A 24,844-nucleotide genomic window follows, 5' to 3' on the forward strand; every position below is an offset into this window, starting at 1 on the left:
TCCAGTTATGGAGACTTATTCAGAACAGGTGGATGTAAGTGGATGCTGCTAAAAATGAAGGCATGGAAAGAAAAGCTGTTGCTTCTGAGTTTAGGGAGTGGTAGTTGCGAAACAATAAGGAAAGAATTAAACTGAAGTATTTCCTTTTGAGTAAAGTATGTATGTGCGTTTTGTATTATTTTGTAGAAGTGTGCAAATAAAGATATCACCAAAGATTAGAGACACGGTCATCTAGAAGAAATGCTGTTAATATGGCTCCATGTGCATGTTCAAAAATCTCTACAACAGATACACTTGTGTTAGGGGTAAGTACAACTTCACTTTGACTAAATTTGAAATCATGTACTATCTCAATTTAAAAGGGAATACTTTTGGATCTGGAAAGGGTCAGATTTGATTAAGTCAAAAGGCTGAAAATTGTTTGTTTGATGCTGTGTTCTACAAATTTTAAATGATCCCATGCCCCTTCATAAAAAAGTATTTGTTAATTTAAAATATACTGACTAAATGAACATACACAGAGTAATAGATACAATACAAAACAGGAATAATAAAAGAGTGTGTGTGTTTTTTTAACTGTGAGAGAGATCTATTGCTGATCCCTTTTAATTACTGATTTAATATCAATGCAGTAGGATGATTATTAATCTGTCTCTTTAGCTATAAACAGAGAGTTTATCTATCTCCCTTAATAAAAACACTAAAGAATTATGAAGATCATGCTCTTTCACATCTGAAGGGAAAAAGCCTTTCCACGGGACATGAACTTTTCCTTTGAATTTGACTACTGTAGACTCACTGTCTAAGTCTCCTACCTGACTGGTTCTTAACCTCTTTGGAGTCATAGACCCCTTAGACACAGGAAGAAAGCTCTGAATCTTCTCAGACTCATGTACATACCATGGTCCTTCACACTCATTTTTGTTTTCTGTGGGAGGCCTCTGTCTTCCTGGAACCCATTCATTGGCTTTTAGGTTAAGAAGAAATTTTAAAAATGTGTTGATTTTAAAAAGAGAATGGAGAAGAAACATCTGTTTGTTGTTCCACATATATATGCATTCATTGGTTTATTCTTTTATGTGCCCTGACCAGGCATTGAACCTGCAACCTTGGCATATCGGGATAATGCTCTAATCAACTGAGCTATTTGGCCAGGGCCAAGACCATTTTAAAAACAAGAAAGCCCATCTTGTCCTTTTCCACACTCTAGCAGCCTTGCTTTCTTGTAGAGTTAATCATAAGCTTTGGCTAAATGGGGTGTGGTTTCAAAATAATAGATTATATCATTTATAATAATATCATTTCATAGTTTTATATAGAACAATTGCCAGTCATATAAAGTAGAAAGAGCAACTAGGGAACAGTGTTAGAACATTTTCAGTAAAGCTTTTAACGACTCATTTGCAGTTCATAATCAAGTCAATGCAATCCCTGATGCCATCTCTACATTTTCAAAACCTAGTTACTCCTTTTAACAGTTGGAAAGTCACATGAAATTTATGTTCTTGATACTGATGTGCTTATACAAGAGGTGATTTCTGGGTGCCTGCTCTGCACTAGGCACCATATTAGAGGCTGATAACAGCAGTGAGACAGCTGAAGTCCAGGCCCTTGAGAATTTTGTGATCTAGTAGAGGAGTGTCTCCCAATAAAATCCAAAGGACTTCTAAAAAAAATGCCATTCTTCCATATTTGATACAGAGGAAATCTTAAATTCTAAATCTACAAAATGCAATGAGATTGTTACTCCCAAAAGTGGCCTTTCTATACAAAAAAACCCCCCTACTTCTCTAAAATGTATTTTTTATACCAGCCAGTTGGATTTATGTGTTTCATAGAGTACCTGCTTTATAAAGAGCTGGAACTATTAAAATTAAACATTAAATAGCTTTCTATTAAAGTTTACATAAAATGAAAATAATATAACCTCTGAAATATTTAAAGAATAATTAAAAATGTGATTCAGAATATGAAATATTAGTTTACATATAAATTCAGAAATAAATTTACTGGGACTTATTTACTAAGATTATAATTATATTCTTACAAATTAAAGTTGAGGAGCAGTTCTCCCCTAACCTAACCCATCCCTATTCAATAGGAAGACATTGTACGAGCAAATCTACTTTGGATATTCTTTGTATCTCTGTGTACCTCACCCTGGCATACTAGTGAAAAAGATCCATATCAAGTATGTCTTGAAGGAAAAGACATATCAAACTTTTATAAGATTCAAAGTGATTCATACTTAATAAATTATTAATGAACAAGAAAATATTGAATATGTGGCTATCTTCATCCAACTAAGTTAGGAACCACATTTTCTCTCAAGTACTCTCAGTATTCTTCTCTCACGCAATTACTTGGTAGATAGGGTAAATAGCCAGTAATAGAGTCATATTGTCAACTTTCTTATGGGAGAATTGGCCAGAGTTATTATACAACAATCTGTTCCTAAGTATGGCTGATTCCTATTTGGTTAACCTCAGTAATTCCTAGTTAGAGCCTTCTTTTTGTGTGAATCAATCCATTAAATACATAGTTAAGTGTAGAATTGCTATTTTACTTTTATCTTTTGTAAAAGTGTTGTATGTTTCTTATAATTAACAGTTATTGGAATTGTGTTATAAGTTACATGATTTCAGAACTAATAGTATTTTCTTTTCACAGACTATCCAGATTTTGCTTGGCATCTTTCATGTTCTCATGTGGTATTTCCTATTAATTTTATATATGGGACAGATTCGAGGAGTCTTTGGGACATATGAACCTGTAACATACAGAATAGGATGTACTTTATGGGGAATTTTTGTGAGTAAAATGCATTTATATAATTTAATCATTCAGAAAATAATGTGCATGCCACTAATAGTAGATAGGGAGCAGTTTCTAAATGAAATTTTCAGAAGAATTATGTAACAAAATCTAGGTTTGGTAATTCATTAAAAATAAAATTCTTTTTTCAGCAAATATTTTTTTGAACACTATTAATTTACCAGTGCTGTTATGAGAGATATGGATACAGGAGTAAATACACAATGACAACCATAGGTTTGATTGTCCTTAGATATGTGAAAGAGAAAGAATGTTAACCATAATATCCATTATGATGGTTAATTTTTATATTTAGGGTCATTACCTTAGCTTCCCCACACAATGAGCCTATACTCACACATTTTCTAAATTTGTCATTAACTGTACTCTCCTGTGGTTTCTACATAGCCTTCTGGAGTATGGCATCCTGGAAACAAAGTAATCAAAGAAATAGGAAAAGATAAAGTAAGATAAGGGCTGGCTGACCTTTGGAATTAACAATATGGAGGCCAGTAGTAAACCTGATAAGTAGTTTCAATAGAATAGTGAGGTAAAAACCTGCCTAGAGTTTGTTTAAAAAATAAGGGGAGATGAGGAGTTATTGACAGAAAACACAGGTAAGTCCTTTAAGGACTTTGGTATAATGTGGTATAGGGAAATGCGGTAGTAGCTGGGAAAAATGTGGGTCAAGAGAGGGTTTGCTAGTTTCAGCAAGTTGGAAGTGCCATGTCTTTTATTGGAGGAATTGAACCAGAAGAGAAAATTTCTATGAGATAAATGGTGGGAAGGGGGATCATTAGAATCATGTACTTGTGTAGGCAAGAGATAATGAATTTTCATACACAAATGGCTAAGAGCATGGACAGTTAATCTTTAGCAGTGGTTCTCAACTAGAGGTGATTTTGCCCCTCAGAAGACATTTGGTAATGTCTGGAGACAATTTTGGTTTTCACAGCTGGGGGTAAGCATCTAGTAGGCAGAGACCACAGATGCTGATGAACATCCTACAATGCATACGAGAGCACCTACAGCAAAGGATTACCCATGTTTAATGTAAATAGTGTCAATGTAGGTAACAGGAGAAAAAGGTAGAGGAACAGAGATAAGAGAAGCATTTTGATAAGTAGGTAGATGGGTTGTAAGGTTATAGAACTTTTCTTCCAATGGCTTCAAATATCTCAATGATTTAGAAAACAAGATCATGAGCTGAGAGTGCGAATGAGAGAGTGGATTGGTTGTTTGAGGAGAGAGGGCATGAAATAGTCAACTAGGAAAAGTGAGAGAGTGCATGTGTATTATGGAAAAGTAGTTTGACTTTCATGCATTAGTGAGGGTTCACTTAAGCTTATAGTGAAATGGGTCAAGATGGTTGTCTGTCTTTCTTAGGCCATGATTGGCTCCACAGGTGCAGGCATGCACTAAGAAGGACTGAATTTAATCAGGATTGTGATGTAAGCATGCAACTGTGATTGAGCAAGAAAGGTGCAAAGAGCTGAGAGTGCATATAAATAGTGTTTGTAGAGGTTTACCATGGAATTCAAGATAGTGAAGGGGAAAATGTAACAGGGAGTTGAGGGGCTCAGATTATAGATCTAGATGGAGTCAAAGGATTGTTAGAATTGTAATTCTACAGGGCATGAGCTAGAAAGATAGAAATTGATGGTGAGAGTAGGATACATGAAATCGAGATTTGAAACATGTTACACTTATTGGCAGAAACAAGGGCAAAAGAATGGATATAGGAGTGAGTGACTGAGTTAGGATGGAGTTAAAGGATTGAAAGACATAAATTTAAGCCCAGGTATTAGAAAGGATTATATATGTGTATATTGAAAATACAAAGGATTAAGATATGTTAGAAAGAAACTTAAATACAAGAATTAAAATTACCTAGAAAGAGAAGAGTAACCAAGGGGTCAACACATGACTTTAACCAGGAGGGATAGTTGGTCATAGAATCTGATGATATTTGATTCAAAATTAAAGGAGAGAGAATGGTTGGAAGTAGCAATAAGGAGCAAGGAGACCATTTACCTCATGGTTACAACCAATGGTATAAGGGCTATTGGAGATAAGATGGCCACTACTTGAGAAGGCTATAATTGAAGCAGCAGCCTCTACGTCTAGGACAGTGGTTCTCAACCTTCTGGCCCTTTAAATACAATTGCTCATGTTGTGACCCAACCATAAAATTATTTTCATTGCTACTTCATAACTGTAATGTTGCTACTATTATGAATCGCAATGTAAATATCTGATATGCAGGATGGTCTTAGGCGACCCCTGTGAAAGGGTCGTTCAACCGCCAAAGGGGTCGCGACCCACAGGTTGAGAACTGCTGGTCTAGAATATACTCTGCCATTATACACTGGCTCACAAGTGTCAAAGCACTGCATTGGAAAACAATAGGAGAAAAACAGTGAATTTCCAAACAAAATCCAGATAAATGATACATGTCCCTCAGTGTTCAATCATTCATGTAAAAATAGCATACTTAGCTCCTAGAATAAATCATCTAAAATTTATATTCCATTTAAACAAATGCAACATTTCTTATTTAGGTCATAAACTTCTAAAGGCAAATTGTAAAGCATATGGTTTGGTAGTTTAAATTAGAGAGCATTCCAGTTTAAAATTCACAGCGTATTTTCACTTTATATTCTGAATTAGCTCTTACCTTCAGATAAGATGAAAGGTCTATTTCAAGGGAATTTGTAGCCCAGCTTGAAAAAACATGGCATCACTTTATACTTCTGGGAAATAGACAAAGTAGCCTGGAATGAAATAAAGGAACCTCTTTTTGAAAAAGACAAAAATATGAATAGCAGCTGTTACCTTAATACTGCCATAGTTTTAGTTAAGATTTATATTTTGAAGAAACACACTTTGGAATAGATTCATGGGCTACTTTTTCATATCTGGATGTGTATACAGTAATTTTAATTAGTGGCATCATTTCATGAGGAAGAATAGCCTTGAAAGTAATAATTGAATGAGTTTAGAAAGCATACAGAGATAAAAACAAGTTTGGTCCCTGATTCAGGACCACTTAAGTCATTTTTGACACAACCCACTGTCCCCTGTATATTTCTGTTATTAGTGACCATACTATTACTATTGCCTTTCAATTCATATATGTCCTCACTCCTTCAACTAAAACTTTTTATATTTTGTTACTCTTAGAATTATAAACATCATTGACTTAGAAGAGAACTTGTTAAAAATACATTTTAAGTTGCTGAGCATTATCAATGAATATTTATAAATATATGTTTTTATATCCAGTTTATCATTTCAGGAGCTGTCTTAATAAAAGTAGCAAAGCATCCATCTCCTAGCCTGGTAAGTTGAAATGTTTAGGGTATCCTAGATGTCACTTGTCACAAAGGTTTTAAGAAAAGATAGTATCTAAACAATGAAGGAATCTACCCTACCTGTAAAATAAATGAAGGAATTAAGTGACAATCCAAAAGCACATACTTTAATGTACACAAACAAGCTATATTAGTTAGAAACATTATTACAGGTTTCCAAATTTAAATATAGAGGTTTTTTTGTTTGTATTCTACCTTTTTTTCAAGTGTATAAACTGTACTATTAGAAAAATGTAATAGGACCGAATGCCTTTATATATAGACATAATACTGCTAAAAAAGTCAATTTTTTTAAAATCTAGTTTAGGAACAGGATTGTATCTTGTAACAAAATAGAGGATATCCTATATAATAAAAGAGAAACATGCAAATTAACCATCACTTTTGTCACTCCACCACTCCACTACACTGACCAGCCAATCAGAGCAACTATGCAAATTAACCCAACAAAGCTGGCGGTTAATTTGCATAAGAAGGCACGGAGTGAAGATTGAAGACAACTGAAGATGGCGGCAGTCACAGAGCTGGAGCGAGCAGGAGGTGTGGGTTGCTCTCGGGGATGGAAGAAGCCAAGCTTCCCACTGGCCCTGGACTCTGCTCAAGGAGTGGCTGGGGGCCTGGGTCGCCGGGGGCAACCCAAGCTTCCAGCCCACCCTGGGCTCTTCTCAAGGAGGGGCTGGGGGCCTGGGCTCCACTCAAGGAGTGGCTGGGGGGTGACCCAGGCTTCCAGCCAGCCCTGGCCTCCACTGGAGGAGCTAAAAAAATAAAAAGGAGGGGCTGGGGCAGAGAAGCCAAGCCTTGCTGCTTTGGCCGGACCAAAGGCCTGGGTCCTGGGTGCCGGAGGAAAACTGGTGCCGGCAGCCAGGGGAAGGAAGGCCTATTGCGCGAATCTTCGTGCAATGGGCCACTAGTCTCTAGAACAGGGGTGGGCAAACTTTTGGACTGGAGGGCCACAATGGGTTCTTAAACTGGACCAGAGGGCCGGAACAAAAGCATGGATGGAGTGTTTGTGTGAACTAATATAAATTCAAAGTAAACATGGTTCATAAAAGGGTACGGTCTTTTTTTTTTTTTTTAGTTTTATTCATTTCAGACAGGCCGGATCTGGCCTGCGGGCCATAGTTTGCCCATGGCTGGTCTAGAATAAAGATCCATGTATGGTGTAGGTGGAAAGAGAAAATCTTATAGCTAAACAATACCTTAGAAATTAATTTATCTTATCTCTGATTGTGTAGATAAAAAACTGTACATAATTGTACAGATATCCAAAAGTATTTATGGAGTTTTCCTAGAGAATTAAAAATCATTGATTCCTATTTGGCTTATTTCTACAAGCAGTTCTTTTCCATCTTTTACTTGTTTTTCTTTTTTGCAATGGAACTGTTTTCAAATCACATCTTATAAGGCTTTCTTCCAACTAACTTAGAAGATTGTAAAATGCAATATTGTTTAGCCTTAAGTGCAAGATTTATGCTTATTGGTGTGATCATATTTTAGTGTTTTCTCCAGATTAACTGGGTTTCTTGTCAGCCAGAAAAATATTTTACTCGAATGGCAAGCATACCAACACTTCTAAAGCTTCAGAAACTAGATCAAAGTTTTAACTAGATGATTTTTTCCAGCATACTATCTAACCAATGTGTTTGTTCTGATTATAATAAATTTTCCCTATATCTTCTTTTCAGGTTACATTGGCTTTGATCTTGAACATCACCTGCATAATTACTGTAATTATTGCAGTAATTTTAACAATAGTGGAGTTGTCTAGTTTTCATTCTGTGTCATATAGGAATTATGGACAAGCAGTAAGTCACCAGTTCCATAGGAGCTTCTTAACTTCAAAATGATTCTTTTCAGAGGTTTTGAAGCCCTAGGAAGAAAAATAAGGTTTTTATTGGTCCTCAAAAAATTCTCTGATTCAATTGTAAGCTCTTTTTAAAATATATTTTTATTGATTTCAGAGAGGGAGGAAGAGGGAGAGATAGAAACATCAATGATGAGAGAGAATCATTGATTGGCTACCTCCTGCATGCCCTCCACTGGGGATCGAGCCCGCAACTCGAGCATGTGTCCTTGACTGGAATCAAACCTGGGACCCTTCAGTCTGCAGGCCGACGCTCTATACACCAAGCCAAACTGGCTAGGGCAAATTGTAAGCTCTTGACTGAAAGTTCTAACTCAAAAATAATTGTAGTATGATTTTTTTTTTTTTGTAAATACTACTGGAATATTTGAGATCTTGGCATGCCCAATTAAAATAAAACAAGTAAATAATTTGAAGGACTCAGTGGTAAGTGTATTTGCATTAGGCATGGGATCATTGATGATTCTCTTAAAAAAAGGAAAGTATATTAGCCAGTCAATGAAGGAAAAATACCACATGATCTCACGCATTCATGGATAATAAAGACCATTATAAACTTATGAACAATAATAGATACAGAGGCAGAGCTGCCTCAAACAGATTGTCAAACTGCAGTAGGAAGGCCGGGGAGGGCTGGGGGGCAGGAGGGAGGGGGTAAGAGATCAACTGAAGGACTTGTATGCATGCATATAAGCATAACCAATGGACATAAGACACTGGGGATAGGGGAGGCCAGGGGATTGTCAAGGGCGGGGGAAAAAAAAGGAGACATATGTAGTACTTTTTGTAATACTTTAAGCAATAAAACAATAAAAAAAATAAAAAAAGGAAAGTATAATCCTAGACTTTAAAACCATTCCCATAATCAACTGCTATTGATGCATATATTTGGAATTGTAGACACCTAGTAATTTCTGGTTTAACATGTAGCATTTTGTGCACAGCCTATTTTTGTATTTCATATGAATTTTGCTTTAAGTTCTTAAATACTAAATAAATGTGAATGTCTTAACCAATATCACAATAGATTTTATTCTAATTGTGTTGGCTTTAAATTCAGAATCACAGATTATTAGTGTTGCACTATTTATAAAAATCTTCCATTTAAAGTTATAACAGATTGGAGCGGAGCTCCCCTTTATTACTGAGCAAAAGAGCACAACAAATAACAATTTGAAAGGTGTTTTTTAAAATTTATTTATTTATTTTTAATCCTCACCCGAGGACATTTTTTTCCATTGATTTTGAGAGAGTGGAAGAGAGAGGAATAGACAGAAATATTAATGTGAGAGAAGCACATTGATTGGTTGCCTCCTGCATGAACCCCAACCAGGGCCCAGGCCAGGAAGGAGCCTGTAACCGAAGTACATAACATTGACTGGAATCGAACCTGGGACCCTTCGGTTCTCAGGCCTGTGCTCTATCTACTGAGGCAAACCGGCTAGGGCAACAATTTGAAAGTTTTAATCCAAATATAATTCTAATGAATAGAAGAGTCATTGTGGGTGAGGAATAAACTTTCTGTTCCTCCCAGACACCCCCACTCCATAGGACCATCAGTGGAAGGATTCCAAGCATGGAGAACAGAAGCCTAGACAACAGTGAAATCACAAGAGAAGATGCAGTAATACCCTAAAATAGATTGTGTGTAATGAGTGATTTAAATAAGCATGCATCAGATTTTTTCCTACAAATTGTAAGAAAATTCTTTACTTGCCCTGGAAATTAAATCTAGAAATCTTCAATTCTGATTTTGGTACTAAAGATAGGAAAAGGGGAATTAAATGTAGAGTTATTTCAAGGTATTTTAGCTTACCACTCCTTTTCATAAGCTTGTAATAATCCGTTTAAGATCACATGGCATAATTGCCAAGACCTACCTTTTGCAAACACTGTTACAAACCATTGCAACTGTATTTATCTGACCTGAGCTCAGTATTAATGATCTGTTTTACAATCTCTCAAACACATGTTTCAGCTTTATTTGCTGTGACTAGTTAGACAAAATGAACTTGTATGTTAGACTTAAATCTCTAACCTGCCATCTTTTCTTAGCAGCATTATAGAATTATATACCTAAAGTTTCCAGAGTTTTACAAGATTTTCCATATGCCAACCTTTCTAACATAAGCAAGTGTTTTGGCTAAATCCACACACTCATCAAGTCATCAGTGTTCACAGTAGGTTTAGCCAGCCCCCAAAGTGCATGCCTTGAGATATACTCATATAGAAAAATGGTAAATAGTATAATCCAGAACCAGACTACCTTTATTTAAACACCATCCTCAGTACTCACTGTGTATGACCCCTTGGACTAGTTTCTTAACTTTTTTGTTCCTTAGTTTGTTTATGTGTAAATGGAGAAAGAAAATTCTAACACAACCTATTAGTTAACTACTTTGTCTCCCAAACTCCAGTCCTGTTGTTCTCATAGAAAGCTTGATTTTTCTATTAGGATATGCTTCTAGCATCATCATCTCAAACTTAACAGATATAAAATGGAAAACATTTACCTCCTCAAAAATACTGTACTGCAAAAGTACCGTATTTCAATCACATAGGCTCAAAACTTTTCTGTAACCCTTTGCCTTTTTTTCTAGCCACTGTCTTCCCAATTACCAAGTATCATTTTTTACTTACATTTTTATTAATCAGGACTCTATTGGTTGTAAGTGACAGGAATACAACCCAAAATGACGGAAGCAAAAAAGGGATGATTCAGAAGCTTCAAGCATGTGTGGAGCACTCAGTCACTGTGTTGTTTTCCTGCTGGAACTTTTGTGGCCAACATCTTGCCACTTTCAGGGAGGGAGTTTGAGAATAACACTAACATATACTAGTAAATTAAGAAATATGAACACAATGACTCTTTACAATCTTGCTGTATAAGGGGTCACAAGTACTTTCCAGCTCAAATGTTACAATTATGTTTCTGCCAGCAAAATTAAATCAGAAATCTTTATCTTGCCATTTCAACCCCTCTAAGTCTTTTCTTTCACTTGCTGGCAATGTCAGACATGAGTGCACACTATATCTGAGTTAAATTCATTTTATCATCTCTCAACATGTTATATTTATTCTTTTTCTTTAAATTAAATCTTCATTGTTCAGATTATTACAGTTGTTCCTATTCCTCCCCCCGCCCCCCCATAGCTCCTCTCCACCTGGTTCCCACCGCACTCTCTGTCCTCCCCCCCACTGTTCTCATCCATAGGTGTATGATTTTTGTCCAGTCTCTTCCTCAACCCCCCATACCCCTTTCCCCCTGAGAATTGTCAGTCCATTCCCTTTCTATGCCCCTGATTCTATTACATTCACCAGTTTATTCTGTTCATCAGATTATTTTATTCACTTGATTTTTAGATTCACTTATTGATAGATATGTACTTGTTGTTCATAATTTTTATCTTTACTCTTTTCTTCTTCTTCCTCTTCTTAAAGGATACCTTTCAGCATTTCATATAATACTGGTTTGGTGGTGATGAACTCCTTTAGCTTTTTCTTATCTGTGAAGCTCTTTATATGATCTTTAATTCTGAATGATAGCTTTGCTGGGTAAAGTAATCTTGGTTGTAGGTTCTTGTTATTCATCACTTTGAATATTTCTTGCCACTCCCTTCTGGCCTGCATAGTTTCTGTTGAGAAATCAGCTGACAATCGTATGGGTACTCTCTTGTAAGTAACTGTTTTTCTCTTGCTGCTTTTAAGATTTTCTCTTTGTCTTTTGCTCTTGGAATTTTAATTATGATGTGGCTTGGTATGGTCCTCTTTGGATTCTTTTTGTTTGGGGTTCTCTGTGCTTTCTGGACTTGTAAGTCTATTTCTTTCACCAGGTAGGGGAAGTTTTCTGTCATTATTTCTTCAAATAGGTTTTCAATATCTTGCTCTCTCTCTCTTCTTCTGGCACCCCTATAGTTTGGATGTTGGTTCACTTGAAGTTGTCCCAGAGGCTCCTTACACTATCTTCATATTTTTGGATTCTTTTTTCTTTTTGCTTTTCCAGTTGGGTGTTTTTTACTTCTTCGTATTTCAAATCTTTGACTTGATTCTTGGGATCCTCTAGTCTGCTGTTGGATCTCTGTATAATATTCTTTATTTCAGTCAGTGTATGCTTAATTTCTATTTGGTCCTTTTTCATATCCTCGAGGGTCTCACTAGATTTGTTGAGGGTCTCACTAAGTTTATTGGCAGTTTCTAGAAAATTCTTGAAAAACCTTATAACCATGGGTTTGAACTCTATATCCAGTAGTTTGCTTTCCTCCATTTCTGTCATTTGTGACCTGTTTTTTCGTCTCTGCATTTTGGCTGCTTCCCTGTGATAGGGTGGCTTTCTGTGTTAGGTGTCCTATAGGGCCCAGTAGCTCAGCCTTCCCAATTACCTGAGGTAGACACCCTTGGTGCACCCCTTTGTGGGCTGTGTGCACAGTCTTGTTATAGTTAAGCCTTGATTATAGTTGGTATCACTGGGAGGAATTGACCTCTAGGCCAATTGGCTGTGAGAATCAGCTGTGTCTACAGTGGGAGAACTTCTGTGCTGGAGACACCCTTCTGGGGCAAGACTTGCTTTAGTGGGGCTTTGGTGCTCACTGAGTCTGCCCCTGAGTGTGTCCCTTATGGATCTGAGGAGTTGTAATCTGGATGGTCCCACTCTGACCACTGGGTACACTGGCTCTTGGATCTCTAAGGAGGTGCTAATTTAGCCTCTGCCTGAGGCTACCCAGCAGAGCTATGGAGAAATCTGCAGATTCCTCTTCTTTGTTTGGGATTTGGAGGTGCCAGATGAGGCCCAGCTGTGAAGCAATGCAAGCTGCTGTGGGGCTTTGGGCCTTCTTTTGGATGTTCTGGGTCTCTCTCACCCAGCTGCAGTTTGTTAGGTAATTTTAGATTGCAAAGGGCCAGGTCATTCATATGCAAAAGCCTCTGTGCACAGCTTGGGTGGGGCGGGGTCTCAGGGAATCAACAGGGTGCAGCAAATAGCTATGGCTGACCCTCAGTCCTACCCTAAGAGGCGCCGGGTCTCAGTGTCCCGCAGTAATCTCTGCAAGCACCTCTGAGAGAAAGCCGCCCTTGAGTTCCGCCTGATGCCAGACAGTCCAGTTTCTCCCAGTATGAGTCTGGGTCCCCAGAGACTGGCCCAGAACTGTAGTTCAGAGTGGGAGTTTGTGTCTCCCTCCCGATTGAAAAAGACAACTGTGTCCTCAGTTGCCAGCCCTTTCTGCGCGCGCCTCCATACCTCTGCACTTTACTTCCACACCTCCTCTGAGTCTCAGTGTGCTTTTCTCTTTCCTTCTAGTTGTAGAATTTCCACTCAGCCAGCCTTCCTGTGGTTCTGGATGATGTCCATTTTGTCTTTTAGTTGTATTTTTGAAGTGGTTGTGCAAGGCAGCAATTCCAGGTGTTTTCCTATGCCACCATCTTGGTTTCCTCTATATTCATTCTTACATTCAGTTTTTTGCTCTCATTATCAAACAATAGGTCATGTGATATGTATTTTAGCTTTATTGTTGGTTCTATTTTGTCTTCACTTCTTAATTATTTAGTCACAGTTTTAATTTATGTTATTAAATTCTTTCTGGAACAAGGAAGGTTACAAAGAAACAAGTAAATTAAAGCAACCTAGATTGTTGTTTCTCAACTTCACTTTTCTCAGTCCTCTTATTTCAAAGGTCCTGCCTCTTTATGAAACCCTCGCAGATGTACATGGCTTAGGGTGTACCTCCTGTCCCCTATAATTATTGAGTGAGTCTTTATTCATTTTGACATAGTTAACTTTATCATAGGTTCACTTATATTATCTTTCTGTCTTTTCTACTTGAATATAAACCTTGAGAAAATAGGAATATTTTTTCACTTCATTCTTGCCATCTAATTCTACTACTTCATAGTTTAGTTCATATAAAAGTTATTAAATAAACCCAACAAAAAATAAGAGAAGAAATTGAAGGAAAGAATTCTAATGTTATTCTTTCTAGGTCTAAATATCATTTTTATCTTCTTATAGCCAGTACAAAAAGTACAATTATTTTCAGGATTAGTACCGATATCATTCATCCTGATAGGTAGTTGAAATGATCTGTCCGATAGAAATAGAAGGGGTCTGCTTTATTTATCCCAGCAACCATACTCCCCTTATACTTTCCAATGAAATAGTGTTCTTTGAACTCTTAATTTACTCATCCTTGCATATATGACAACAATTTTGTTGTGATTTTTATTACCACACATGTAAATTTAAGTAAGTTTGCTGTTAATAATAGCTGTTTTAATACCTGAGGACTGCTTGATAAAATCTCTTTGTAGCCACCTTATCATTGGATTTAGGAAGTGTTTGGATAGTGGGCTTCCAGGGACTCTATAGTGCAGAGAATAATTAAAATGAAGAGTTGGAAGAAGTGCGATAAGAATAGTGAGCAATAAAGATCAAAATTGAAAGCTGTAGGCAAGGAATTGGGCAAATGAAAGCTAAAGTTAGGAAGAGTGGAGTAGAAGGTAATAGAGTAGAAGTGCCTAGGGAAGTCAAATGGTGAGAGAGGCTTATTTATTCTTCTTATTTTCCTCTCATATTAGGAGCTCCTTCCTTGAACACAGTTGCTCTTATTAAAAACTAGAGGCCTGGTGCACAAAATTTGTGCACTTGGGCGGGGGTCCCTCAGCCCAGCCTGTGCCCTCTCACAGTCTGGGACTCCTCAGGGGATGTCCACCTGCTGGCTTAGGCCTGCTCCCTGGGGGATTGGGCCTAAGCTGGCAGTCAGACATCCCTCTGGCAACCCGGGAGCCCTCAGGGGATGTCCACTTGCCAGCTGGGAGCAGGCCTAGCTGCAGTCAGACATCCTTAGCGTTGCTGAGGAGGCGGGAGAGGCTCCCACCACCACCGCTATACTGGCAGCCGTCAGCCTGGCTTGTGGCTGAGCAGAGCTCCCCCTGTGGGAGCACACTGACCACCAGGGGGTAGCTTCTGCATTGAGTGTCTGCCCCCTGGTGGTCAGTGTGTGTCATAGTGACCAGTCATTCCTAGTCGTTCTGCTGTTAGGATCAATTTGTATATTACCCTTTTATTATATAGGATAGAGGCCTGGTGCATGGGTGTGGGCCAGCTGATTTGCCCTGAAGGGTATCTCAGTTAAGGGTGGAGGTCCCACTTGGGTGCCTGGCCAGCCAGGGTGAGGGGCTGAGGGCCATTTTCAGGCTGACCACACCCCCTTCAGGGTGGGGGGGTCCTGCTGGGGTGCCTGGCCAGCCTGGATGAGTGGCTGATGGCTGTTTGCAGGCTGGCCACAGCCCCTTCAGGGTAGGGGTCCCCACTGGGGTACCTGGCCAGCCTGGGTGAGGGACTGAGGGCCATTTTCAAGCTGGCCACACCCCATTCAGGGTGGGGGGTCCTTCTGGGGTGCCTGGCCAGTCTAGGTGAGGGACTGATGGCTGTTTGCAGGCCGGCCACAGCCCCTAGCCACCCAAGCTCCCAGTGGAGGATGGCTTGAAGCAGGTATTTGGGATTTATTTAGCTTCTATAATTAAAACTTTGTTGCCTTGAGTGGAGGCCACAGCTGGCCAGGGCAGGCAGGAAGCTTGGCTTCCTCCATCACTGGGGCAACCAAGCCTCCTGCTTGCTCTAACTCCGTGGCTGCTGGCCGCCGTCTTGATTGGGTTAATTTGTATATAGTCGCTCTGATTGGCTGGTGGGCGTGTCTTGGGGCATAGTGAAGTTGTGGTCAATTTGCATGTTTCTCTTTGATTAGATTAGATAATAATGCAAGGTTTCTCCCTATTCTGGTTTCAGAAACTTGGGAGGGAAGTTTCACGTGTTTTACTGTTCTCCTACCTCTTGGAATTAGTTATTGCATTTACATACTCGATCTTTGGCTGTATTGATTTGGTAAGTGTTTATCTACTCTCTGGCATATCAAGAGATGTTGATTTTAATAAGCACATCCTATGAGGAGAAGAAGTGCATTGATACAATATGTTTGAAATGAATAAAAATGGGATATATAATATTTCCTTTTAAATTTTTCTTTATTTTATTTTTATAAAATTATAAAAGGAATAATAAAACTGTAAATTAAAAAGTAAAAAAAAAAAAAGGTACTGTCCTCTTGCTCTGGCCAGTATGGCTCAGTTGGTTGGATTGTACTCCTATACACCAAAAGATATGGTTTCGATTCTCAATCAGTGCATATACCTAGGTTGTGGGCTCAGTCTCCAGTTAGGCACATATGGAAGGCAACCAATCAGTCTCTCTCTCTCTCCCTCCTTCTCTCTCTCTCTCTCTCAAATCAATAAGCATATCCTTGAGTAAGTATTAAAAAATGTTACTGTCTTCTTAATGTAATTGTCATACTCACACATGCAGATCTACACACAAAAATACAGACACAAACACACACACAGTTTTTTTTGTTACTAACTATGTGATCATACTGATATTGTTTGGTCACATGCATTTTACTCAACTGTCATAAAAATCTTTTCATTATAAAACATATTTAAGTAATGCCTTTTAATGGTGTCATACTTTCCCTTAGAATTTATTTTAACATTCCTTTATTGCTGCATATTTAGCTATTTTCTAATTTTTTGAATTATAAAACCATGATGTAGTGAACAGCCTGGTACATATATATTTGCATATAAGACTAGTATTTCTGTAGGTAGTTGATTTCTAGAGGTGTACAGGTGACCATTGAACAACACAGGGGTTAGAGGCACTGACCCCCATTACCACCATGCAGTTGGAAACCTGTGTGTAACTTCTGACTACCCAAAAACTTAACTAACAATAGTCTACTGTTGACCAGAAGCCTTACCAATAACATAAACAATCAATTGATACATATTTTGCATATTAAATATATTTTACATTCTGTATTCTTACAATAAAGTAAGCTAGAGAAAAGAAAATGTTATTAAAGAAATCATAAGGAAGAGAAAATACTTTTATAGTGCTGTATTTATTGATCCTGTAAGTTTATGCCATCTCTTTATAAGATAAATTGTCTGTCAATAAGCACCTGAATCAACATTGTCTTATAGGCTATGCATATTATTGACACTATACATCAAAAATTAAAAGATAATGTGAAAAAGAAATTCATATTTACATATAGGTTTAATGATTCATACATTGATAATGAAATACAGCAATATGATTACTTTATGTTAGCCTAGTATAATTGATATGATTGCCTCATAGTAGCTTAGTCTATACACTAATGCATAAATCATTCACATCTCTATGGAATACAGTATTATAGTCATATTCATAATACAATATAGGAAACATTCCCACATTAAAAAAAAACAAAACCATTTTCCTGAGAAGATAGGCTGATATGCAGTTTATCCAATTAGAGAGAAAGAGGCAAACTGTATGGTAATGTAATTCTTAATGACAATGTTATAATTATTCTAGACTTTCATGGTGCTCTATCAAGGATCTCTCCCACAGCATTGACAATCCTTTCCCTCAAGTTCCATGTTACGTTGTGTAGTGATGATCCTTAAAGGTCCTTATTGACTCCCTGATCTAGAGGCTGAATCAGACACGTCATGTTTTGGGGAGAGTAGATCACTTCAGCACTTTCGATGTTGAACTTGGGTTCTGGGTGGCCAGAAGCACTGTCCAATATCAAAAGGACTTTAAAAGGGCAGTCATTTGGTGGTTAGGTATTTCCTGACCGTAGGGAAAAGCATAGATGGAACCAATCCAGGACAAGGGTTGTCATTGTCCAAGCCTTCATGTTGTACAACCAAAAGACTGGCAGCTGGTGCTTACCTTTGCCTATCAAGGCTCAGGATGAACAGCTTTATAGATAAGGGCGGTCCTAATCATAAATCCAACTACATTTGCATAGAACAGTAGAGTTAGCCTATCTCTTCCTGCCTTAAATCTCCGAGCTTACTTTTCTTCCTTACTAATGATATCTTCTGTAGCCTTTCCCCCCAAGAATAGGAAACTTTTGTCAGCATTAAATCTTTCAGGCAGGTATCTTTTCCCCTCAATTCTTATTTTTTCTTTCTTTTTTTAAGTTCTCTCTCTTTTTTTTAACTTTTTTTTAAATTGTTGACATTTTTACAGATGTTCCCATTTCCCCTTTTTGCCTACCTTTACCCAGTCCCTACAATGATTTTCTTTTTAAAAGATTCTTTGTTGACACTAATATAGATGTCCTTTATATTTTCCCCCTTACCACCTACACCCAGCCTCTGCCCTCCCTCCCTCTGACCATCACCACACTGTTATCTGTGTCCATGAGCTATGCATATATGTTCTTTGGCTAATCTGTTCACATTCTTTCATCTAGTCTCCCCCCTATCTTTTCCCCTCCCCTCTGACAGCTTTCAGACTTTTCCATGAATCCATGCCTCTGGTTTGTTGGTCGTCAGTTTATTTTGTTCATTAGATTCCACATATAAGTTAGATCATATACTATTTGTCTTTCTCTGTCTGGCTTATTTCACTTAGCATAATAATCTCCAGGTCCCTCCATACTGTTCCAATGATTTTCCTAATGGCTTCTGGGAATTCATCTTCCTCTAGGTCAGCAGAAGCTGCTTCTCCTGTTATCTTGACAATTTTTAGCCAAACCTCTTTCTAAAAGTATCAAACCCTCCTTCGTTGGCATTAATTCTTCAGCTTTAGATCCTTCACCTTCCTTTGGCTTTAAGTTGTCATGTAATGACTTCACTTTTTCTTGAATCACACTAGTCTACTGGTATGCATTTCTTAGAGCAATCCTGCACTTACATAAAAGAGATAAAATGTATTTCACAAAAAGTGCAAGGTTTTCATGCCTGCTGGCATAGCTGCAGTGGCAGCAGCTTCATGAATTTCCTTTAGTTTTTTTTATAATGATCCTTATACTGGATTTGTTTATCTTGAAATGGTGGACAGCCACAGCTACAGACCTTATTCTACAGTTGCTATCAAGTAATTCAGCTTTGTCTTAGAATATCATGGCTTTTCTCTGCTTCTTGGGAACACTTCCAGCATCATTAGTAACACTCTGGATGGAGCCCATGGTGCTATGCAGTTTCCAGTGTCATACCAAACATGATGAAAAACACATGAGAACTACAAGAGATCACTTTTTACTACAATACTCAATTTACTGGAGGGACAAATTCACATGGAGATGGTTAATGTCCCATGATGCTTAAGCAGATACAACACTTGGGCTCATCAAAATGACACCAGGAGATGGCTACAAAATTATTACAGTAGTACAGTATGTACTACAGGTAATGCTAGGTAGTTAGGATTTAATATGGCTTCTTTATGTTTGTTTACATTTCTCTCAACTGTGAAGGTGTTGTGTACAGTGTGTTTGTTTGTATAAATTATTATACAATTGATTATAATAGACCTGTGTATATTTTATGTTAGCAAGTGATAAAATAGACTAGTATCTACATATATCTTATGCATTCAAGACATACCTAACTTTTTCTTAATTTTTTTCAATATTTCTACTCTACGCAGTTCATCTGTGAGTTTTTCAAGTTGTCACAAATCTCCAAAAATTTTTCCAATATATTTATTGAAGAGTATTTGCAGTTCAAACCTGTGTTGTTCAAGTATCAACTGTAATTGCAAGTTTAGTAACATTCCAAGTTGCTGTAATGATTTATGGTACCATAAAAGTTTATGAGAATGATTATTTTCTCACAGCCTAAAAAGGCTAGATATCTACCATTCATTCATTTTTCCCCACAAATATTTATGGAGGACCTACTATATACTAGACATTATAATAGTCACTAAGGATGCAGTGATTACCAAGATAAAGTAAATAAAGGAAAAGGCACGCTAAGCAGGGACTAAATGCAGTGCAGAAGTAACTATGAGACTACATGGAGGAAGAGTTTTTCAAAAATAGAGAACAATGGGGCTTCCAGAATTCCTGAGTGAGGATATGGCAAATGTCCTTAAAAATAAATAAAACTGGAGAGAATTATCAATAAAAGATCTTCTAATTTGGGACATTTACCAAAGACTACAACATACTGAGAAGTGTTTAAGAAAATTACTAAACCTCAATAAGAATAGTGGGTGTCTGTGACATTTTAGCTTGGTGCTGCTCCAATTTTCCCAACCTCCCACCCCCACTCCAGGTTCCATTTTTCAGGAGTTTACCTGGATGAGTCAGACCATGAGGACAAGTAGCCTCACTCCTAGAGAGGGCTGATTTTATTTTTAGCAGAGCACAGAAAATTCTATGACTAGAGGTGTTATTATAATAACTAGTGACCCTTCGCGTGAAATCGTGCAAGACCTGGGACCCCTCCTCTCCTCCCTCCCACCCCCCTGTGCCATGGGACTGCCCTGAGTCCTGGAGTCCCACTCCATGGAAACCCTGGCAGTAGCCACGTAAAGTGGATGCCGGGACCCCTGCGCCCCTGTGGGGCCGCAGGAACCCCGGCTGAAGCCACATGGAGTAGCCGCCAACCCCGCCCCCGCTGTGCACACTGCCATCTTGTGACGGCGTCATGGTGTAAGGGTCAATTTGCATTTTACCACTTTATTATATAGGATAGTGATCTCAGTGGCAAACAATCTGGAAAAGCCAATATAACACCTAGCCAAACTGAGATCACAATACTTGTGTCAAGAAATTGGCAACCAGCCAGAAACTTAAAGGGAGATTCTGAGAACAAGAGAGTCAAAGTGGTCCTTGATGATATCCCACTTATCCATGTGGTATGGAAGGTTATAGATGTGCACTTGGTTATATATGCATTAAAGACACTGGAAAAGGTCCTAGCAAGCCAATCACACCTGGCTGAATAAGAGATATTTCAAACACAATAAAAACAGATTTACAAATGGCCTAACCTTTGAATATATGTAAGTATTCCTTAAGCTTCACTTTTCATTGACAAAGGAGTAAGTCAGCTGTTACCACTGCAAGGGACACAGACTCTGCAAATTAGTATAGACAAATCACAAAAGATAGAGGTAACAGCCACTCCTGAGGGAAGATGAGGCAATCAGAACCCAAAGTTGCTGCAATATATTATCTAAAATATCCATTTTTTTTAACAACACCAACAGCAAAATATGAGATGCTATAAACAGGAAAGGGTGAAAAAAAAAAGCAGTCTTTTGGTGTGATGGGAAGATAAATGTTTAACTTCACAAAGAAAGACTTAAAAGAACTAAAAATATGTATATTTAAAGAATTAACAGATGATAATGACTCATCAAATAAGAATATCAATGTTTATTACCTTGATTGTGGCAATGGTATCGCAGTGTTTGCATATATCTGAATTTATCAAATTGTACACACTAAAATGTGCAGTTATTTGTATATAAGTTATGCCTCAATAAAGCTGCTTAATTTAAAAAAATAAGGATATAAATAAAAGGCATAGAAATTATTTTAAAAGACCAAATGGAAATCTTGGAGTTTAAAAATAGAGTGGCTGAAATGAAAAATTATTAGAGGGGTTGAAGAATAGATTTGAGCTGACAAGAAGACAAATATCAAAAAACATGATAGAGCAATATAAATCTTCCAGTGTGAAAAACAGGGGAGAAAAAAGAACAAGAAAAATAAACAAAACTTCAGAGATCTTTGGGATACCATCTAGTGCAGCTACATATGCATAATGAGAATCCCAGAAATTGGACAAACAGAAAAAAACTTGAAGTAATAATGGCCAAAAATTTCCGAAATTTAATGAAAAATATTGTTCTGTACATATAAGAAACTCAATACTCTCCAATTAGATCAGCGGTTCTCAACCTGTGTGTCGCGACCCCTTGGGGGGTCAAACGACCCTTTCACAGGGGTCGCCTAAGACCATCCTGCATATCTGATATTTACATTATTATTCATATCAGTAGCAAAATTACAGTTATGAAGTAGCAACGAAAATACTTTTATGGTTGGGGGTCACCACAACATGAGGAACTGTATTAAAGGGTCACGGCATTAGGAAGGTTGAGAACCACTGAATTAGATTAAACACAAAGAGATTCACTCCTAGACAAATCAGAGCCAAACCAATGAAAGATATCTGAGGGAGAGATTTTTGAAAGCAAGAGAAAAATGACTCTTCATGTAACCACAATAAGATTCACAGCTAATTTTTCATCAGGAAAAATGGAGGCCTAAAGATAGTGGGATAGCATATAAAAGTGTTGGAGGAAAAAACTACCCTTAAAAAATGAAGGTGAAATAAAGATATACAAGGATGAAAAAAGACAAAGACTGTGTGGCTAGCAGAAGATCTTTACAAGAAACACTAAAAAAAGTTCTTTAAACTGAAAGGAAGTGATATCAGATGAAACACAAATATGCATAAAGAAATAAAGTGCATCATAAAGGTAATTATGTAGTGTAATTATATATTTTGTGCTTTCTCTCTTTAACTGATTTAAATGACAATTGCATAAATTGCACTGGGCCTACCCAGATAATCTCCTAATTTTAAAATCATGTTATTATCACTTTAATTCATCTACCACATCTACCCAACTCTACCTTGTAGCATGAAAACAGCCATATGCAATACATAAATGAATGGATATATTTGTTCCAATAAAACTCTACCAAACAGGTGGTGGCCCAAATTTGGTCCAGATGCCATAGTTTGCCAGCCCCTATTCTATGGATTTTTTTCCTATGAAATTTTCAAAGAGATAAGACTATAAAAGCAGAAACTACAATATTTTGTGTGTATAACATATGTAGGCATAATATATTACAATAATAGCACAAAGGAAGGGGGAAGGAATAGAGCTACATAACAACAAAGTTTCTGTATTTTACTGGAATTAAACTAGCATTCATTTGAAGCAAATTATGAGAAATTAAGGTGCATATTGTAATTCCTAGACCAATGACTAAGAAAACAAAAAAATTATAGTAAAAATTAACAAAGAAATTAAGATGATACACAAAAAGTATTTAATTTTAAAAAAGAGATAAAAGAAGAACAAAATACGAGACATATAGAAAACAAATAGAAGTTATTAAACATAAATTTAATCATTTCAATAATATTAAAATGAAATTACAATGAAATATTAAATACCTAAGAAAGCCCTACCTGGTTTGGCTCAGTGGATAGAGTGGCAGCCTGCAGACTGAAGAGTCCCAGGTTCGAGTCTAGCTAAGGGCACATTCCCAGGTTGCAGGCTCAAACCCCAGTAGGGGGCATGCAGGAGGCAGCCAATCAATGATTCTCTGTCATCATTGATGTTTCTATCTTCCTATCTCCCTTCTTCTCTGGAATCAATAAAAATATATTTTAAAAAATAAAATAAATACCTAAGAGAATGACTACATTTCAAAATATAAGTGATGGTAATGACTGGATAAAAGAAATCTCTTACACTCTCCCAGTTGGATTATAAATTATTGCAACAACTTTGAAAAACTTTTGGGTATTATTTACCAAAAATTAAGATGTGCACACCCTATCAGTAATTTCAGTCCTTCATATACACCCAACAGAATCTGTGCCCAATTACCAAGATATTCTTCCAGGAAATATATATATATATATATATATATATATATATATATATATATCAGCATTGTTCATAATAGCCCTAGGGTGAAAAAATGCAACTGGATGCATGGTGAATATATTGAGGTATATTACTCTAATGAAATTCTACATATTAGTTAAAACGAACTATACCTACATTTAATAGCATGGATGAATCTCATATAATGTTGAGTATAGGAAGGCAGACTCAAAAGAATGCATACTTTATGATTCCATTCATATGAAATATGAAGCCAGGCAGAACTAAATGATAATTTTTAGGAATGGATGCAAGCTAATTTTTAAAACTAGAAATAAAATAAAATAAAATTAAAGTCAAAATGACAGCTATGTTTGGAGAGAAAGATTAGGTACCAATTGGGAAGTTTTAGACAAGGTGACCTTTGAGATTCTGGCAACTGTTCATTTTTCGGAAGACCAGTTTTTATTATAAAAGTCTGGAAGTAAACTAAAAGTTATGAGTAGCTCAACAGGAATTAAGAGAGTGGATTGTGGTAGAGATCAGACAGAAAGAGGGCAACTTTAACATCCTATATAATAAAGAGGTAATATGCAAATTGACCATCATGCCCTTGCACAAGATGGCTGCCCCCATGTGGTCACAAGATGGCCACCACAAGATGGCCAGCAGGGGAGGGCAGTTGTGGATGACCAGGCCTGTAGAGGAGGGCAGTTAGTGATGACCGGGCCTGCAGGGGAGGGCAGTTAGGGGCAACCGGGCCTGCAGGGGAGGGTAGTTGGGGGCGACCAGGCCTGCAAGGGAGGGCAGTTAAGGGTTACTGGGCCTGCAAAAGAGGGCAGTTAGGGGTGACCAGATCAGCAGGGGAATGCAGTTGGGAGCAACCAGGCCTGCAAGGGAGGGCAGTTGAGGGTTACTGGGCCTGCAGGGGAGGGCAGTTGTGGGCAATTGGGCCAGCAGGGGAGCAGTTAGGTGTCGATCAGGCTGGCAGGGGAGTGGTTAGGGGGTGATCAGGCTGGTAGGCAGGTGAGCAGTTGGGAGACAGCAATCCCGTATTGTGAGAGGGATCCCAGATTGGAGAGGGTGTAGGCTGGGCTGAGGGATACCCCCCACCAGTGCACGAATTTTGTGAACTGGCCCTCTAGTTTTATTTTATAAACATCAAGATTGCTTGTATTTTTTAAAACTAAGTATTTATTGCATGTATTATTTTAAGAAACATGATTTATTAAGAGGCTAATTTTTTTTTTTAAGGGTGAGGAGAGCAATAGTCGTGCAACTATGACAGTGGAAGCTGAGAGCACTTTTTAG

At 37.7% G+C, this 24,844-nt stretch overlaps 1 protein-coding gene across 1 annotated transcript; it reads left to right on the forward strand.

Annotated features, from left to right (window-relative positions):
* Positions 1-251: 251 nt before the first annotated feature.
* On the forward strand, positions 252-24,844 carry MS4A13 (membrane spanning 4-domains A13). The gene is made up of 6 exons (XM_070426611.1): positions 252-305; positions 2,671-2,811; positions 6,100-6,156; positions 7,874-7,993; positions 15,830-15,925; positions 24,788-24,844. The coding sequence occupies exons 1-6, from the start codon at positions 252-254 to the stop codon at positions 24,842-24,844; spliced, it is 525 nt and encodes a 174-aa protein (XP_070282712.1).

This window comes from Myotis yumanensis, unplaced genomic scaffold (genome assembly GCF_028538775.1).
Source record: "Myotis yumanensis isolate MYYU_CA2020_CCGP unplaced genomic scaffold, mMyoYum1.0.hap1 SCAF_10, whole genome shotgun sequence".
Lineage (NCBI taxonomy): Eukaryota > Metazoa > Chordata > Mammalia > Chiroptera > Vespertilionidae > Myotis > Myotis yumanensis.

Bases quoted from the DNA above. Each gene is read 5' to 3' on its own strand.
- MS4A13 (XM_070426611.1), top strand. From the start codon at position 252: ATGGCTCCATGTGCATGTTCAAAAATCTCTACAACAGATACACTTGTG. The intron at 306-2,670 runs GTAAGTACAACT...TTCTTTTCACAG, and splicing joins CAGATACACTTGTGTTAGGG to ACTATCCAGATTTTGCTTGG. The intron at 7,994-15,829 runs GTAAGTCACCAG...TTCTGGTTTCAG, and splicing joins ATAGGAATTATGGACAAGCA to AAACTTGGGAGGGAAGTTTC.